The sequence below is a fragment of the Cydia pomonella genome, chromosome 4, assembly GCF_033807575.1.
Source record: "Cydia pomonella isolate Wapato2018A chromosome 4, ilCydPomo1, whole genome shotgun sequence".
NCBI lineage: Eukaryota > Metazoa > Arthropoda > Insecta > Lepidoptera > Tortricidae > Cydia > Cydia pomonella.
In genome coordinates, this window is record NC_084706.1 from 19,185,090 (window position 1) to 19,206,043 (window position 20,954).

Consider the following 20,954-nt stretch of genomic DNA (forward strand, 5'->3'; position numbering starts at 1 on the left):
AGCAATGAAATCCTATTTCGCCACCTTTGTACTTATGAAGTAAAATAGAACAACTATGATATAATTAATAGAACCCTCAGCAATTAATACTGAAAGATAATCGATTTCAAAGAAAAATGCAGTGGACATAAACTGATACTTTAATAAACTGTAAAATGGCGCTCCTTTACTCCCCATTGGGATTGATACTCCAATTCAATAATAGTAGTTTATGTGACTGCTACATAATGAAAGGCATTAAAATATGAGTATGGGTTTATGAAACGAATGAATTGCGTTTTATAAAAGGATCACCCGAGTATTTCAATGCCTAATTATGTACAGTCTACACTGCTTTATCTACATCTGTAGCGTAAACTTCAACAAAAAATAATAATTGTATACTTACAAACTAATTAAAAGACAAACTAAACGTTAAATGGCGGTAATGCAAACTTTTTCGCGCATCTCACGCGACCGTAGTTTTTTTTATATTCAGAGACAAACTAGAGACGGTGGCCGATTGCCATATCGTTCGATATGAAGTAACATGCGAGATTCGTTAAAAAACGTCATCTCGACTGATATTAGAATAGAGGAAAAATCAAATTTCTATGTTTCTCAGAACTGTTCTAAATTTGAATGTACACGCAATTAAGGTATCGGTTACCGATACTCTTCTTCCTTGCGTTGTCCCGGCATATTGCCACGGCTCATGGGAGCCTGGGGTCAGCTTGACAACTATGCATTACGATACATGTTTGTTAATATAGGCCGATAGCTTATTGTGTCTGAATATATTATAGGGAGATTATGATATGGATATAATATTTCTGTTATTATTTATATATTCACATAAACGAAATTAAATATATAGTTTCAATTACTACGTTAGTTATAAAATAATCTTTCTTTTTTGGCGGGGCCTATTATTTTGAAGCACAATTGGGTAAAATGCGCCTCTACGTAAACTATAGGTATAAGAGCAAAAAAACCCAAACAATGGGTATCCTTTGTTCCTTATTCATTGCGAAACATATACAAAACAATATTTCATGTGGTCAATTTACCGATGAAAATATGTCAGGTAAGATGTTTTTTATGAAATCGTCTGAGTATTTAATAATTAATAGTTTAAATAATATTCAAAATTTACTTAAAGTGAAGCAAAGTACAAAGCACCATTTTATGAAAGATAAAAAAGTGTTTTAATAAAGTTAAGTGCTTAGGATAGTCGATAAATACTTGTAGCGACTAAAACGATTACGGTTTCTACGAAGGCAAGGAGAAATAAGTTTAATTAACACAGCCGGCGCAGAGCAATTACATACAAACAATAGTGATGCTCGTCGCAGAGGCAGGCTAAAGAATGTTAATATAAAACCCTTAATTATTTCTCGCGCGCATCCGTGCCCTGGTTCCTAAAACCCACAAAAATCCCAACAATCGAGGCGTAGGAGGATGGTCATTACGGCAAGATTTACAAAAATTCAACCATTCCCTCAAAAGCAGACAAACAAAAACCTCATATTATTTTTTCTCGTTTTCTTGGTGAAACTAATTTTGTAGAGCACAGTCTTTGGCTTTGATGTAAATTTCAATTACATTTTATCAAATATTCGATATGTTTCAACTCTAATTTTATCTAACCAGCTTTTCATAACAATTTAGAATATAATTTTAACGAAAATAAGTATATATATTATTCAGATGTAGGTATCAGGAACCTATATTAACTATATCAATTGCTCGTGGTTATAATGCCACTACTACACATATAACACCTATTCGATTTCAATGGATTAAGTCATGTTGTAATGTCTGTATTTGAGATCTGTTTGAGATGCTCTCCACGGGAGTTCCTGACAATGCAATGTGCTAGAAATCTGGTCTGAATTTAATTAACTTGTTTCGAGACGACTTCGAACGTACACTTTGACATCAAAATGATATCTAAATGATGTCATTTAGTTATCAATAGTTAGCAGTACATTCGGCCGGCTTCGAGCTTTAAGAAACGTCAAATATTAGGTCTTGATACGATATGGATCGGATATGTCAGTTCAAAAGTGACGTTTTTGTTTGAAGAAAACTAATATATATGACATATCTTAAATGTTCGTTCCTCTTCTCGTTGTCCGTACATGTATAGGCGCGAACGAGACGCGCGATTAAAAACAAAATAGCATCATTTAGATATCATTTTGATGTCTAAATGTACGTTTGAACTGGCGTCTTCGACAAACACTTACCTAAGCCGTGTCGTCTGTTTGAACTAGTGTTCAAACACTACAACCACAAGCTAACTTTGCCACACCTAAGTCTAGACTCGTTGTTATAGGGGCGAATGTTGCAAGTCGCCCCTATAGAACGTGTCTTTAATTTGCCACTATTTTTCGAAATTGAAAATATCATTAAATACGAACTTTTTAAATTTTATTTGATGGATGAATTTATTTATTGAATATGTAAAAGTACCCGCGTTTAAATAAGTTTTAATGAAAACAAAAATACTCGTATTGAAAGAAGGTAGAATATCGGTTCTTATTGTGTTACATTTTCCTCGGTTAAAAACATTGATCATGTTTCCAGTATTAATAAAAATGTTATATAAAAATACTTGAGGATATGTATATTAAAGTTAAAACATTATATTAATAATATTTTATTTAATAAATACAAGCATATTTGAATACCTTTTTGAGATTTGAATTTAGAACCACTTCCCCGATTCGATTGAGCTATATATGAGTTACCTGCTGAATGAAAAGTTCAGTCAGCGATAAAGCTTGTATCAAAAATAAAATATTCGGCTAAAAATATGTTTGACCACACATCGATTATTGTAAAGATTTCTTCAAATACCTATTATAGGCGTCATTATAATGATTTGTGTGCATTTGTGTCTCGTAAAGGACAATTGGTAAAGAGAAACTGCTGATCAAGCCCATGAAATGTATATTAATTTCAAGAGCTCGGTTATTTTTTGTCAAAAGTTATTTTAAAGAAAGATTGAAACTACTAAAAACAGTAAAACGTGTCGAGGGCTCATCGATTTATGATTTAGAAACAAAATGAATTTCCAAAGAACTTAAGACCGGAATTTAACTACATGGCACTTTTCTGACTTATAATCCAAGAATATTTCTAGATAACGATAACAAACAAGACTATTGCCATCCTGATCGTAAGCGATTACCGTAGCCAACGAACTTCAAGGGTGTCAGGGTGTTACATTGCCGACCGTTTAAGAAGTGGAAACGAATTATTTACTACATGATTCTAGTGTTTTAAGGCACACTACTAAATATGCACAAAAGACTCTTTAACTAATAAGACATGTAGAATATCTTAATACGAGTATTGCAAGTATGATTTGGATTCATAAAAATGTATTCCTTACCTCTATACATTTTTGTTTCTGCAGACGTATAAAAGATCTGGCTTTCGACGATAACAGCCACAAGGCTGCGGTCGATCGAGCAATGCGTGAAGCGTGAAAGCCTATCAACGCCGAAATTGCCTTATTTCGTAGGTTGGTCGCGTGCGCCCGTGGTATGATAACACGCCTAATCAATTAGAGCCGCACATACCTACCCTAAGCACCTCGATATCACTCAATTGAAAAGGTTTAATTACATTCTGCAGATTTGTAAAATATTTACATACCTACTTAGGTGTATTATCTGTGTAGGTATGTAGGTAAAAAACGTACGTGTGTTTTTTTAGAGCTGCGGAGCCAAAAATGTTTTTAGGAAAATTTTCATTTTGGTAGAACCTTTTATCGCTGACTGTACTTTGCTTTCCCCGGGCAACTAATCATGGAGCCAATTCTAAAAACCCCAAACACAATAAGGTTGCGTTGTTTTATCACAGAATTCCTATGGCCGCCTCCTGTCTCCATCATCAGATCAGCTTGATGGTACATTTGCATTGTCACCCGACTTACATATGTATGCAAACATTCAGCTTCATCAGAAACCTGGAAGTGGGTCAAAATTAACTTGCAAGATTTAACCCGAATACATTGCAAGTTAACTTCATATATAAAATAATAAATATAATAATATTATATAAATATAATATAATATATATATATATATATATATATATATATATATATATATATATAAGCTAATAAAATAAAATAATTATAAAAGCTCGTAAAAATGGTAAAAAAGAAACCCTAATTGCTCCGTCATGTTCGTCTGTTTGTCTGTCCTTATTGTCACAGCCATTTAACTCGAAAACTATACGATATATTTTAACGAAATTTGGAACGTAGCTCGTAGGTGTGTTTATGCAAGTCGCTACTTAGTTTAGAAATAAAATAAAAATATTTTTAAGGGAGCCACTCCATACATGAAACAAAAACTTTTTTTTTTAATAACGTAAATGATAATGTGGCACATCATTAGAACTGATAGGTATTTAAAAACAGTAAGGTTGCTAAAAACGTTTTAGACTAAGTTAATATAAACTTTTGCGAATAATCGGTCTGAAAGTCAAAGTATTGTGAGAAAAAAATAAAAAAAATCTTAATAATAAGAATAAATGCTTTCTGCAAAAATTATTTTGAATATGATCGGTTAAGCCATTAAAGAGTAAAAAAAAACTGTTCGTCTTATTAAAACGACGTAATTGCCGCGAACATGCGCTCTTTTTGCTTGTACTGCTTTTTGTATTTTATGAAGGTACGGGACCCTCCATTATGCGTGGTCCGACACTCATTTGTTATTTTTTTACTTACGAGTGTAGACGCGCTACTAAATACCAACTAAGCTAATAGCGCAAAAAAGTAACTTTACCGCTTTGCTCCACGTCCATACTGCGGAAATAGGCCTCGAGCGGCCTCCGCGCAGATATGATGAGGTTGTGCAGCTCGCGCATCGCCGAGGACTCGACGAGGCCGACACGTTGCCGGAACGTGAGCCGCCTCGTGCGCGACACTGCCGCCGTGTACTGTACGAACTGCCGCTCAAGAGAGTTTCCGCATAGCTTCAGATATGCACCCTTGTTGGAGCCCAACTCGTAGTAGTTGGATGCGGAGAAGATTGTTATGACCTGTCGACAAACGTACAGTAAGACATTTTAAAACATATAAAACGTACAGTAGGAGTTGATTACATGGAATAGGAAGCGAATGTATTATTGTACACTTCCTGAGCGAATCCGGATCTGAATAAGCTGGAATTGAAGGGAAATTCAATAACGTTGTTACTTGATATTTTAAAAACATGTTAGATAAAAATATGGGCACTACCTGTCCGTACGTAGGCGTGCGTGCGCACGACGACTACGCTGCAATCGGGTAATTTTGATGTATCTTTGTAAATTTGGTATTTGGTGTTTGTTTGGTTAAATTATTTTTACGTAAGTTGTATATTGTTTACAGCCTCAGACTACGTAATCTTTCATAATAGCGCTCTATTCGTATTTCCTGTCTTACATTTTCGTCTGAAACGACTTGAACTTGTATCATGTGTGTAACTGGCAATGAATGGCATAAGGATTCCTAGACTACGGAATCCTAAAACCCTATGAAAAATCAGGACACATAATGATAATTAATGATACCTTTAAAAATAAGACAAGGAAATCAGGACACATTTATAATAAATGATGGTGTCTGGCAGTATAAACTAGGTTAGTCCTAAATAAATAACTCATTAGACGGCTCATCAAACGACGCACGCACGATTCCATTTCTAATAAACATTCCTTAACATTGAATAACTGCGTCGACTTATAGGACCTAAAAGTGACATCCAGATGGCAATTACAGCTGCATTACTGTTGTGACATTACTGCTGCGGCGTTGATGCTGGCGCTGTTACCGTTAATTACCTTGATAAAAGATAGTAAGGTTCGATGCCGCATTGTCGCCGCGATTTGATCTGTTTCCTATGCACCGTTACTCATTATATCAATCAAGGACATTGACAGTGACAGTAATGTGACTGCATTTGTTATCCGAATGTCACCTTAAGAGGGAAGAATAGTTTTTCGAATCTAACGAAATAACGGTATATATTTTATTTTATTCCATTTCTGGATAAAACGGTTTCCACTAACTAAATCTGAACAAATCACATGTCGATCGCTTCAGCATAGTATATATTCTAGGTTTATAGATTTCGCTTTTTTGAAAAAAAAAATCATTTTTTGTTTTGCAAAATTTGCTTTATTTGCGTCTAATGTGATTTAAAGGTCCTAAATATTATAAATTGAAAAGCATCATATAATTAGCTGAATCAGCATCCAAAATATACACCTATATCTAAAATATCTTACAACATGTACACAAACTTGTAAATTAAAATATATAAGAGTTGACAGATAGGAAAAATTAATTTAAATAATGAATAATTTAACTAACTAACTAACTCCGTTGGCTCAGCGACCCAAAATGAGACTTGGCCTCCGACACAAGACAGCGCCACTTTTCTCGGTCCTAAATGAATAATTTGGCTAGTTATAAATCTGAATTTGTATAAATTGTAAAAATAAGGCTAATAAAACTAAATGTCAGGAAATCTAATACATATTTCAATTATTATACATTATTATTATTAAAGGAATCATTTAATCAATACGAATAGTAACATTCTTCGGTTAAAATTTATGTCCAACTGAACTAGTGACGGATTGAACATTCTAATCGCGACAGCAGTGCAGCAATAACAGCAACGCAATTAATCAAGCAAATTGACCGCATCCGGTCCATTTCCCGCTGCAGCAAACTAATAATTAGAAACAGCGACACGTCTGAATTGTTGATACGTAACCTGTGCGGGAATCATGGGCATCATGGCGTAGTGCCTACGGTGCAAGTTCTTGTGCAGGGCACCTATTTTGGTAGCTTTTCGTAGTGCAGCGTTAGGGTGGTTCAAAAAACCTTTTTTTCCAACGGGGCACCCCCTTATTTTGTTACACTGCTATGCTGATAATATATCACACTATTTGGACATGTGATTTATAAGTTTTGAAGAAGAAGACATTTTTATTTCAATTATTAATTATTATTCAAAAGTTGTTTTTTGGATTTCACCAATTTTTTTTATTAGGTATACAAATAAATATGTTTTTATTTTACTTAATAACTTATAAATCACATTTTCGAATAATGTGAAAATAACTAATTAAATAAAAATCTTAAAAATAATAGTTCTAGTTTTTTTGGAATTTGGGGGTTCTAGCTAGAGTTAAATTTTTTCCCATGCCAACGTGAACCACCCGAATGTAGCGTAGGTATGCTCCATAATGCGGAGTCTATTAAATAATAGTCTTCGCCGTCTATAATAAAAAGTAGTTTTACTCTGTCCGAGCGTGTCGATAAACACATCATCCGAAATCGACAGGCCCATCATTAGAATATATGGGCATTTCCTCAAAGTTGGAATTGTTCCAAAGAATATGAAAGTTATATAGCGTACTTTCTCAGACTATTACTAACATAGCTTGCAAAGCACCCACCTACGAAGAACAAGTATTACTGTGTGACTGGAATTCACAGGTAACAATGGGTATTCAGAGGCCAAATTATACTGGTAAGTCAGATAGCGATTGGAATTATCCCGCTGAAGGGCTTCCCGGAGATTGTAGAACCTCTTGAAAATAACAAGCTTATCTGTATTACTTACGTCGCTTATTACTAAAGATACTCAAAATATAATAATGGGTTCATGTTTAGCATCTCGTTAGTATCGTATTATTCATTCCTTATTTTTTTATACCATGACACGACGGTAGCATATAAGCTCGCGGGCTGCCTGATGTTAAGCAGCCACCATAGCCTATAGGCGCTTGCACCTCCAGTAGAAGTTACACGCGCGCTGCCGAATCTACAAGCTTACAAAGATTCATCCTTGAGAGCACTGGAAACCTTAATCACCATCCAGAATACAACGATGACACTGCTACTTACAGCGTATAGTATGAATTTTATGAGAAGATTTTTTCGGGTCGAGCCCTAATATGTTAAACAAATTTGTTTCTTTCATGCAGAGCCGTGTATGGCGCGTCGCAGAGCAACCATGTCGTTAAAAAGCAACGATCCTGGTGGTATTGTTTATTTAACTTCGAAAAACAATCAGTATTAAAAACCGCAGGAAGGATTTTTGGAGATAGCAAAACGTGGTCTATGAAACGTGAATGGACTGTTTCATGAATTTGAACATTTAAATGATGGCATGATTGGTTTTTTAACGGTTTGTTCCCGTTTACTTATAACGTCGTTTTTAGCAGTAGCAGTACTCACTGCATAAAGGAAACAATACCTTTTATTTAACAGATTAGGGCCCAAGCCGGAAAAATCATCTCATAAAATTCATACCTACTTCAAGGAGCAATATTATGTTAAGGATTTTGTGTATTTTTAGAAATCGTTGTGTCACTTACGTTTCCGTTATGCAACAACTCGTACCCGCCAGGCTTGCACTCGTGGCTGCGTATCAGGAAGCTGAGCTTGTTCCTCTGCAGGAACGAGGTTGTCACGTCAGGGCCGAAGTACGTGCCCGCGCCGCGCAGCGCGTTCGCCACGCAGCCGCCCACGGCCTGGGGGTCTGACCAGAGGATGTCGAATACCTGGGAAATTCATTACGTTATCAATTGGTTATTTTAAATTACATTTTTATATTAAATTCAGAAATTTTATTTGGTCATATCATGAGAACTAGATCTATTTGACTTAAAATATCGGCCCGTGTACAGCTGAGGGTTCCGTACCTTTATACGACATGAAAAAAACCATAGAAGAAAAAGGAAGTACCTTCGCAGCACTTATATCCTTGTAATGAAAGAGAAGTTTTTGTAAAAAAAACTCATTAATGGTTCAACCGATCATGTTCAAAACAATTTTCGTGGAAAGTATTTATTAAGCTATATTTTCTTAATTTGTTTTGTACGCCTGCTTCAATAGTTAGAGACTGTTACTTGATATCTAAAGATATGGCAGTTGGGGCCAACTCTAGTTTGTACCTAAATTAAAATAAAAGTACGGTTGCGTGACATGCCTGAAAAAAGTGTATTTTCTGCTATTTGGCGTTCAGTTTATCTTGTCGCAAAAAGTAGTTTGTTTTGTTGTTTAGAAACTATCGCATCTCTTTCGCATAAAATGTGCAATTCATTATCGCTCAATCAATCAGTGTGTAATAAGCTGGCGGCGAGCAATATTTCGAAGAATTTGAAGACGCTACGTGATATCCGCAACAGAGTAACGATGCCGCAATGCCGGTCGTAACATGCGGTTCCTGAACACATCATAGAGAGCTGATAATATGTGTGTAGATAAAAGCAGTGTATGTAACAGTAAATAATTAGGCATTAAAACACTTGTGGGATATTATTATAAAACCCACACTCGTATTTAACCCCTTTCATCGGGTACCAGTCACATAAACTACTCTTATTCAATTTAATAAGTTACTAGAGCTGTGTCCGCTCCGAACACAGTATTGTTCAATACTCGGAAAAGCTCTCTTGATTGTTCAAAAACAGATAGCAAAGTAACATTTTATCCTTTAAGAGTGGCAGAGTAATTTGGATTTGATTTTTATAATATTTTACAGCTAGTATTTTCCTCGCGTTGGTATAGTGAAAAATTGTATGTTACACTTTATTCAATTAAAATCTTAAGAGTACCTGACTAACTTAATTATGATTTTATATTTATTATTTATGCGCGCGAGATACACCGCAAGTGTACAGGATACAGATACTATCATATCTATATCGATTTAAGGTGAGATTTTTGCAATTTGCATCTCGCCTTGAAGTACCTCCATGCATGCATCATACGTGCTAGATGCACTAAACGAAATGAATATCAAATTGAGAGCTTTAAATTAAAAGTTAAGGCAAAAACACATGTTTGACAGTTTATATTTTAGTTATGTAATATGTATAGAAAAAAGCCGACTTCACAAAACAGTTTGAAATGCCATTAAATTTATTTACGACCATAGTGTATCTCATAATAATTACAATTAGCCCCAAGACGTAAAATACTTATCGCGAATGAGTTTCATTCTGGTCTCATAAGCAGATGGTTAAATGCAAAGCGTGGTTTTAGATATATAAAAAAAACATTACAACCGAATTGAGAACCTCCTTCTTTTAGAATTTTGAAGTCGGTTAAAAATAAGTTAAATCTGGTTCCAGAATATTATAACAGTAGATTTAATTATAATGCTATTTATATTTATTTAGGTATGTTACTTTTGTTTGTTTGAATGAATAAAGCCAACCATTATAAAAGCAGTTAATGAATATCAACTTATTAGTATAAGTAATCGCCAAACTGCCCCATTGTAGACTTTTTGCTTAGATCGAAAATTATCGTATACAAATTAAGGCAAGAAAAAAGATTGAATCTGACAATTTATCGCTGACTAAGGCTATTCATCAGCGCCTATTCGAAGGAAAATTGTATTTTGGGCCGAGGAGGTGTAGTAATTTTCCCCAAAAGGCATATCAGCCATAACATTGGAAAATTATTCAATTGTTTACTGTATTCTCGTGCAATAAATTCCAAATTCGGACTGATTGTAAATGGCCGTTACGTCTGATGTGTATGGTGGATAGTAATGTAATTAATGGGGGGCAAGGAAAAATGCTCCTTGCTAGTTAGTGAGCCGTGCTCTCTATTGAATCGTTCATTTGAACCTTAGATGCGTGGTTCAATGGGTCGGAGTAGTTCAAAGAAAGATTAATTCGATATGGCAAACTTTAGCGACCATTTACACTATCCCATAGAGTATCGGGGCAGAGCCGATAAGACACCGAAGAGAAATGTATGAAACCTGTAGATGTAATATTTGTTTAAAGTAAAATCTTGGAGTTAGGGTGATGGTAATGGGTTATAGCCACTTCGTAAAAAAACGAGCTCGGACTCAACGAAATCGTGTCAATAATTAATAAACTAGAATGGAAAGTAGACCGAAGAAATAAAAATACAGAAAACAGCTAATAACCATCCTGGACAAATGAACACATCACTAGGCGGTCAATAGTAATCATCACCTCTATTGTTATTGAATATTATTTTGCATCTTAGCCTAATGGGGAATATAATCAATTACTATAAAAGCTTTTGAAATTCAACAAATCACACAATGGCATTGCACATTGCAACACATTTCGTTTAAATTGTTTTTCTACTCCAGGCACTATTTGTCGGTTAAATTACTGCCATTGATATCTAAATCAAGTTCATTAGAAGCAGGGCGCGTGGGGCCAGCCGGCGCTTGTTCTAAATACCTACCACCTAAACCAAGGTTCCAAATTTTCTAAATTTCGAAAAAAATCCAAAAACGGAATCATCAACAAAATAGAATAGTTATTTATGATGAATATTCGTAAGATATCTGAGAGTTGAATAAAACGGGAACAAATAGCACAAACGTATTTCATATATTGAAGTAAGTCAAGAAGTGACGTGACAACACATGTCAGTAAGTACAGAAAAATAAAGCATATTTAATGAGGTTGCGTTCTTAATCTCCAACAATTTACGATACAAGTGCAGAAAATAAGAAATTTACAACGAATGGTGATAAAATAAAACACGACCGAAGGGAGCGTTTTAAATCTACACGAGTTGCGAATTACCTTTTCGCACGTGTATCGTACAACGTTTTACAGTACATATGGCTCTTTAAAGTTTCGACATATGCAAGGAAAGTGCTCATTCCCGTACGCGTGCAGGAAAGTAGCACCATATGTACTGTAAAATATATTATATAATCATCGAAACTGATCAAAAAATTTCCCGAGAATCGGTTGAGAACTGCTACCTATAGAGGAGAAACCCAAGAATCAAAGTCCATTCCAAGGTACTTGAAACTTCGTAAAAAGGTACTTATATCCTTTTGAAAATTCATCCTCCAAGATGGTGAAAACGGGCTTGAAAGTTTGTATAGAGATCAAACTTATTTTTGAGTAGAATCATTGTATAAAGGCATATTGTGAGAATACAAGAAAAGTTATTTGAGTTTTTTTTTTTTTTAATTCATCCCCTATCTTGAAAAGCTTCTTAGAACGGGTTATATCGAGAACATTTTTTTGAGTTAGAGACTGGAAACTTCGTAGGTTGTGACGGACAAATCTCATTCGTTGTATAATTATTAACAGACGATTAACCTTTACTACTGCTATACGAGCACGAAGTTGCGGGAAAAAGCTAGTGTGAATACAATCCAGTCGAATAAACCGCATTAATTATAAATTCTGAAACCACATTTAACATTTAACTATCCAAATTTAAAGCTAGTATTACTGCATAACACGATATAAGTAGCACCGAAGCATTATTTATGAAACGAGAATAAGTTCCAAAATTTGGCTCGAAAATTCTCGAATCGACTTATTTATGCTAATATAGCTGCTATATTGCTTTTAGCGATGTAAAGCTGTCGAATAAATGTTACAAAATGTCGGATCTAAAATGTTACAACTCGGCCCGAACAACCCAAATTTTACCAAAAAAATATGAAGTAGTGGTCATATGTATATACACATAAAAGCAATGGCAATAGGTCATCTTACATGCCCAAATAAAGGCTCGTTTTACCCCACCACGCACAACAACCATATATGACATTCTAAACTCATTCAATTGTTTTTCCGCATTACGCAACGGCAACCGTATTCTTGCACAATGAAGGGCAAAATTAAATAACTGCGGTGTAGCAATACATTTTCTAGGTGCCCAAATATATTTATGTGAATTTCTATTTAGGTATTGAGACATTTCAAAATAATCACTATTCTGAAAAACAACTCATGTTCAGGTAAAGTTTATTGCCGTTATTGTCTTTTTAGTGGCCGGCATTTGTAAACTAAGATAAGATATCCTACATGCATCTTAATTGGTTATCTATATGAAGTGGTGAAGTTTAGCCTCAACAATAACAACTAATAAACTGTACCTGCTACCTATTGTCTTATTACCAGTTTTTAGCCTTTTCATTATTAAGATAAATAATTCTAAATGCATCCTAATTTGTTATCTGTAGCGGAGTTTAGTTCGTTGCAAGGATCAAGGCAAAAAAATTCGCTTTTGGAGACCATCAACGTTCCCGATAGTACTACGACATGCATTCTGTAGTAAATAATTTCGACTCAGCGTAAGTCAAACCTACTTTTACTAGTGAAATTCATCTTAAACTTTCATGCTTCAATGTATCTTGCATCTATGTAGTCGCAGCCTTACACTTATTACTTAATGTAAACGGGAAGTTATTTATGTATTCGTAATACTAGCAAATAAAGTAATTTCCGTATGACCTCGGTCACATTGCAGTTGATGTCAACAGCAGGAATTTTCAATTTCAACACACACGGGTAAGGGGAGGGGGGGAGACTGGGAGGTTTAACGGAACTTTATAAGCCCCAACATGATGTTATTGATATGGTATGAATTTGATACGATTTGCACAGTGCATGTCGCTCGTGCTTACTGATGCGAGCGAAGTTCGTGTAATATCAATGAAAAATCAAGTCAATCTAGCATGTTTATGGTCTGTATACAAATTAACCCGCTACACCATTTGCACGCCATTTCCTACAACGGAGTTAACATCTGTGTGTTTTTTATATCTCATTCAAGGGGATTAACAAAATGTTCATTTTTAGCTAATTGTAAGTATAACGTCAAAACGACTAAACATGTCGAGATGAGTGTTATATCATTAAGTACTGGAGTTATCTAACATTAAAAAAGTGGCCAAGTGCGAGTCGGACTCGCCCATGAAGGGTTCCGTACCATTTATGACGTATTAAAAAAAACTACTTACTAGATCTCGTTCAAACCAATTTTCGGTGGAAGTTTGAATTTTTTTAGTTATATCATTCTGTTATTTTAGAAGTTACGGGGGGGGGGGGCACACATTTTTTTAATTTTATGACGTATTAAAAAAACTACCTACTTACTAGATCTCGTTCAAACCAATTTTCGGTGGAAGTTTGCATGGTAATGTACATCTATATTTTTTTTAGGTTTATCATTCTCTTATTTTATAAGTTACAGGGGCGGGGGGGGGGGGGGGGGGGGGGGCACACACACATTTTACCACTTTGGAAGTGTCTCTCGCGCAAACTATTCAGTTTAGAAAAAAATGATATTAGAAACGTCAATATCATTCTTGAAGACCTATCCATAGATACTCCACACGTATGGGTTTGATGAAAAAAAAAATAAGTTTCAGTTCTAAGTATGGGGAACCCCCAAAATTTATTGTTTTTTTTTATCTATTTTTGTGTGAAAATCTTAATGCGGTTCATAAAATAGATCTACTTACCAAGTTTGAAGAGTATAGTTCTTATAGTTTCGGAAAAAAGTGGCTGTGACATAAACGGACAGACAGACGGACATGACGAATCTATAAGGGTTCCGTTTTTTGCCATTTGGCTACGGAACCCTAAAAATCACCACAAGAGTAAAAATAATAGAAAAGTAGAAAAAAAGATCTTTAGTGTCCTTATCAGTCAAAAATGGAAGTACGTATATTTACATAGCCCACTTCTCGCGTGCTGAACTGGAACCAGACTGATGGTGATGGGTCTCAACCTAACCTATAATACACTTTCGTGAGGAAGCTTTTGTTGTCTAAACTTGCGCGTATACATAGCTTTCGATGAAATCGTTGTAAGTACATGACCCAAATATTTGAGATGCATCAGGTTCAAAAATACCTGCCTACTCATGAATTGAAATAACAAGTATCCTAATACTATAAGCATACCATGCCACCCCTAAACTTGACCTATTTAGGAACTGGAATTGTATGCCGACGGAGAGAACTTTACTCTAATCGAATAAAAGCTAATAATATTATACTTGCTATATTCCGAAATCTAATCAGAAGCTTTAAAGCTTCTAGCGTAGAGCACTTGAATGTTATACGTTCATAAGCGAGAGATATCCAAATAACAGTTCTATATGCAAATGTCGAACAGGGTTGGGAAGCCATTTGTTCTGAGACAGGTCAGGCGGGCGGGCGGTTGCTTTAGTCACGGGTGTCATTTCAATTCTTTATTGAATAGAGGCTCTCTTCTTTATTAAACAGATCGCTCACACGAAACAGAAAGTACACTCACCGAATAAACAGTTGTTACAATCATCGAGGCCACAGTTACACTGTTCCGTTCGTCTGGATAGCTTATATTGATACTCTGGCAATTCTACGCCTCAGGTTACCTCCACCAATCCTTGCTTCTAGTTGCTCCCTTACTAACGTATGCTGCAGACAGAGACAGCACACACGGTTTAGTTTTAACTAATGAGTCAGCCAGTGAATTGTGGCGTGACACACAATAGAACCTTTTATTTGGGGTAACCTATAACACAACTGTGGGTATATAAACGTTACCTACGAACTACGAAGGTACTTACAATTGGAGCGCTCAATACGACTGTGACATTGACGGAGGTACGAGTATAAGCACCGAGATGCTTCCAACAGACGAATTCTTATAATAGGACATTACTATAAAGACCGGAATACGAGGAACCGTCCGCTAGCGATGATGATGGTGTTCGAGTTGCGACATAAAGGTTAGAAAGAAACCGCTTAGTAATACAAGAGTCTTGTAAGAAATAGCTAATTTAGTTTTAAAGATTCAGGGCGTGAATACTAAACAGGCGTCAAGGCTTCTTGCAACACAACACAATACAAAGGTCACACCAAAATGAATCTTGAATGAAAGTGAAAGTCTTTATTCTTCAATTAAAGCACAATGCACTTATGAATGCCCATGAAAATGCCATAGACTCGCAAGTTTTTCGTCACATAAAAGGCTGGTAACTTGTAGTGCTTTTTTGTCTAATGCGTAGAGGTACAAAAAATGCTCAGTGTATGACGTCGCACGTGATAACACGCGGGCAATATTATACGAGGTAGTAAGAGAGTAGAAGAGAGGACATAATGCAATATAGGTACAGCTGAAATCCTCGAAAATCATCCAACTTAACCTGTAACATTCAAAATTGCGATCCGCTATCGTGAATATCATTAAGTTTATCCTACAACTTTTCGTCTGTAAAGTTTATGCAATATCTACGAGTAAGTATTTCAGTTGTAGAAGTAGGAGTAGTCATCACAGGTTCAAATAAAATTTATAGAAATTAAGGCACGAAGGCGAAAACAAGGGATATCTTCCAGCTAACCTTCTATAATGTTTTTTTGATTTATTTTATTTCATTTTATTTTTTATTCGGCCAAGAAAATTAATTCCCAACAATATGACACGACTTATAAATGAAATCATTTTTATAGCGTATCTGTAATCATACTCCACACTCCACAAATTTACAAATTAATATTTAGTTACTTAGAGTTCGCCACCCATTGTAATATTAACAGAGAGAGACTAACGCAAATAAGACCCAATTGAAGCACCGTATTTTATGTATAACGTAACACTCAAATAACCACTTATAATAATAATTGCATTTGTAATTCAGAAAGTGGGTATGGTTATCAAAGTTAAATTGATCTTGTGGGTTTGCTCAATAGTCATGAGCATAACCTAAATGTATGCTGTAAATCTAATAGGAAACTAAATAGAAGTGCATTATAGGACCTTTGTGGCAGTCGTGCGTACCCACGGTACTCCGCAAGTGCCACAACTAGTGATGTGCCACTGGAAAACCTTTCGCGGAAATATTTCCGATGAGTAAATAAAGGCGAACCTTTGAACTTTTGCCTAGCCTTATGCCTAAAATATTTGAAGAAGAGAGTGTAAGCAAGTAACAATTATCATAAAAAACCGGACAAGTGCGAGTCGGACTCGCCCACCGAGGGTTCCGTACTTTTTAGTCTTTGTTGTTATAGCGGCAACAGAAATATATCATCTGTGAAAATTTCAACTGTCTAGCTATCACGGATTATGAGATACAGCCTGGTGACAGACGGACGGACGGACGGGCAGACGAACGGACAGCGGAGTCTTAGTAATAGGGTCCCGTTTTACCCTTTGGGTACGGAACCCTAAAAAAAGTAACCCGACTACTTAAAAATAATGAATCAGACGTTCTAATTTTATTTGTGGATATTTGAAATATTATTTTGACTAGCTTTCATTTGACACCCATATTGCAATGGTTAGAACCGTTTTAGTTATATGAAACTGTTTTCTTTTTCTATATCGCACTAACACTAGTAATAAGATTTGTTTCAATGTTTACTGACCATGTCTATTTAGTTCGGTCTGAAATAAATGATTATTATTTTATTTATTAATAAATTGTCACGGTAAAATATGCCGATGTTTCTGTTTGCACGTAAAACCTTTAAATTAAAATACGTTCACGCACGTTACTGGGAAATAGGTTCTCAAAATTATTGCCGAACATCATTTCCCGACCAATTATTCGCATAATTTCATTTTGCCGAATCACCAAGTAGCAACTCAACATGATAATTCGTATTATTTCCCAACCTAACAGTTAGCAACTGTATGTTTGGACAGCAACTTAAAAATACACTTTTCAAAACGCAATGTTTTAGGTAGCAGAATGACTTTGTAAGTCTTATCTGAAACATAAAAGTCTATTTTAGTAATCTAACATCGTTCGATGCAACAAAGTCGGTTCTGGGCCTCGCTCGCTCGGTTTCGCGCACTGTTAGGTCACAGTTCACATAACACGCTCATCCTCGCTTCGCTCGTCGTCGCACCTATCTTGTCGCTGTCAAATGACTAGACGTTATCCTATTAATTTTTTTAGCCAAATGAATGATTTGGCGAAATAAATGTATTCCAAATGTTGTATATCATAACAATAATCTACTTAACAATAATTCTACCAAGTAAAACGTTGTCATAGAGAAATTTTGCCGAATGTTGGTTGGCAAGTGAAATTTGGTCAATAAAACTTCGGCGAAAAGGCAGAATACCGGGAAATTACCCTTCTTCTCAAGTTACCGGTAATGGCACATCACCAAACGCCGCGGAAGTTCGATCTCTCTGGCCGACGAGGGTGGCAGTTGCTGAAATTGGTTTGACCCTAAGAAATGAGATCAGTACCCTTACCACGAGTCATTGATAATGTCAACACTGACATATACGCTAACGTCTACGTAGGTCACTTACTTTCTATACATCTCGCTCGAACTAATATGAGTAATATATAAGTACGAGCGAGATGCATAAAAAGTAAGTTACGTAGACGTTACCGTATATGTCAACGTTGACACTGTCAGTGATTCGTGGTAAGGGTAATGCTCGAGCCACCTAACTTGAAACTCAATAACGCTGTCGACTCAAATAAAATTAAATGAATGACACAATACTAAAAAGCAATGACATTTGGTATAGGTACCTTTCTATTCTACAGAGAAAGAGTAAGTAGGTACATTCAAGTGAAAAAATAGCGGTCCACGCAACTTACCAAAAATATGTCCCATTAATTCGCTGACCTATGGGACAAGAGCTATGGGACATAATTTTGAGCAACTTGTGTGCACCCATATTTTTACACTTTTTTTTATTTATTAATAACGTACTTGACTTGACTGTACGACAGAAAGAGTAAGGTATCTGTATAATCTGTAGAATCAGTATTCTAAATTAGATTTCACCGTTTTCAAATCTTAATTAATTACGCAGAAACAAAGTTTCAGTCCAATCTATTAATTTTCTGAAGCGTGATTGAGTTACAAACCACCATCCGGAAAGGACTTAATGGTCTTAAGACCGAGTTATTAGATTTACGCATAAACACAATTAGTAAACGTATAATAGCTTTATCCCTAAAAGTTGTTTTGGTTTTACTGAGTGGATAATTAGATTTACTTAAAATTCTATTAATTAATAAGTAAAAGAAACGGCCAAGTGTAAGTCTGACTCAGACAGAGAGAAACACAAAAACCAAAATTTAGTAATCCTTTAGGGTCACCTAAAGAACTCAGTTGACCTGACGAACACAAAATTTGTCAGATGTCACGTCGATACCATAGATACCAATCTGTCAGTGTCAAAAAAGTGTCACTTTTGACACTGACAGATCAGTATCGTATCGGTGTGATATCTTCTAATATAAGCATTGTTCGAATTGGACCGAATGTCTTTTGGCACAAGGAATGGAAGAGTCCGAAAGCTACAAAATCGTAAAATTCGGTGACACACTTAATATTTACAGTTGGTGGCATAATATGGGAACAACGTCAAAGTTAAGTTTGTACCTCAATCCATTTTATCTTTTCGTACTTGGACACTTTTTATTAGTGTCCAACCGAAGCTTCGGTTTCGCCATATAAATCGAGTTTCGGCCGAGAAGGTTCGGTTTCGGCGCAAAAACTGCCGAACCTTTCGATCGTACCGAAACTTATGACCTTATACTTTCGTATCTAGTTTTTTAGTGTAAAGACTGTTCAATTTACTAAGCGGACACCCAAAATAGATACCTATATAAATCAATTAGTTGGTCTAGAAACATTTTATTTTTACAAACGCAATAAAATGGAACCCAATCATATAGAAGAGACAATAAAATGTAAATAAATAGGTAAAATTTTCGAAATATACTCGGATGGGCCGCATAAATGCCCGCATATACATTTTTGATGCATTTCGAGAATCTGCAAATCACATTCGTTTAAATTATTCCTATGTTTTAGCTTCTCGCCTATCATTTCTTAAATTGACCTTTAAAACGATGTCAAAACTTACAATCTAAAACAAATACGCATGCACATAAAAGACATAAAAAGCAAACAAAGACACTAAAACTAAGTAAAAAAGCAATTAATTAATATACCGACCCTACTTATAATTATCAACCCCATTCCGACTCCCACCCAGTCCAAAAGTGCCAAACATACTGGCGGCATTGCCGCGCTGGATGGCAAGCGATATTTGTTGGACTAAGTAGGAGCCTGAACGGGGATCGCACCCTCTGTCACGTAGACATCATTTCATAAACAACGATAATTTGGCCTAAATTGTTAATTGAAAGTACCCTCTAGAAATACTATAAAAGTTTATACTTAGTCATTTTTTTTAAACACTTGACTTAACTTAGGTGAAAAGCATCATTTTAGCCTCGGACTATTCGAGCGCCAAACTACCTCGATTGAAATAAGTGCCTTTCATTCCTTGGTTAACAAATCTACGATTAGTAAAATCCTGTACAAGTAGCGGGGATTGCTGCTCTGCAATTCTTTTGGCCATTTTATGCTTTGTATAAGTCCCTGGTATTGTATATTTTTCTGATATTTTAAACTGTCCCTACGCTAACGTCTACTTTCTGGAATTTAGCGAACCGATTAAGTAGATATTTTTAGATTTTAGCTAACTTCTGAGCTGTGATTTCGTAAAATCTTTAATTCGATGATGCTCTCCAAGTTTTTAAATATTTGCTTTCCGTTTGACTTAGAGTTTAGCAGTAAATAATTGCCTGTGCACCATGATTGCGCAGCTAACTTGCAATGCTCTACATTAATTCAATGCATAGAGGAAAGTATTTGACTGTTGGGGAACAAATATGTAGCAATTGATTAATAAGAGCTTGTTGCGAGCTGTACGTCAATTGTTTTTAAATTAGCTAATTAAAAGAGGTATATGAGTGTCCACTCAGTAAATTGAACAGGCTTTATTGGAAGCTTGGTTGATGGTGATCTTAGTAGGTACATTTTATTTTACATTTTTTTTACTAAACTTGTTTTATTTTGCACCACCTATGTGAATTAAAGGGTAACGGCTTTTTATTGGGTAACATCCCAACAAAAGTTTCAGTTTCGGCCGAAACTAGAACCAAAACCGATCCTTCGGTTTCGGCAAAAAAACATGTTTCGGTCGGACACTACTTATTATAGGTACTTAATAACTTCAGTAGTGTTACCTACTTAAGTATCTGGAATCCTCGGTGCTCGAGTCCAAGTTTATTTGTTATCTCAGAACTGCATAATGATTACGTCATCATTTCAAAACAGACATTGCCAAAACAGATTTAAGTGAATATTTATGTTCTGGAA

The 20,954-nt window shown here is 35.5% G+C and overlaps 1 protein-coding gene across 2 annotated transcripts in view; it reads right to left on the bottom strand.

The window, feature by feature from the left end:
* The window catches only part of LOC133517438 (serine/threonine-protein phosphatase rdgC), a 115,151-nt gene that overhangs the window by 45,024 nt on the left and 49,173 nt on the right, over window positions 1-20,954 (bottom strand). For both annotated transcript variants that reach the window (XM_061850757.1, XM_061850756.1), the window contains exons 10-11: window positions 8,380-8,565; window positions 4,788-5,043 (exon numbers count right to left, since the gene is read on the bottom strand). In XM_061850757.1, coding sequence (XP_061706741.1) covers window positions 4,788-5,043; window positions 8,380-8,565 — 442 coding nt within the window. The remainder of the gene's footprint in view (window positions 1-4,787; window positions 5,044-8,379; window positions 8,566-20,954) is intronic.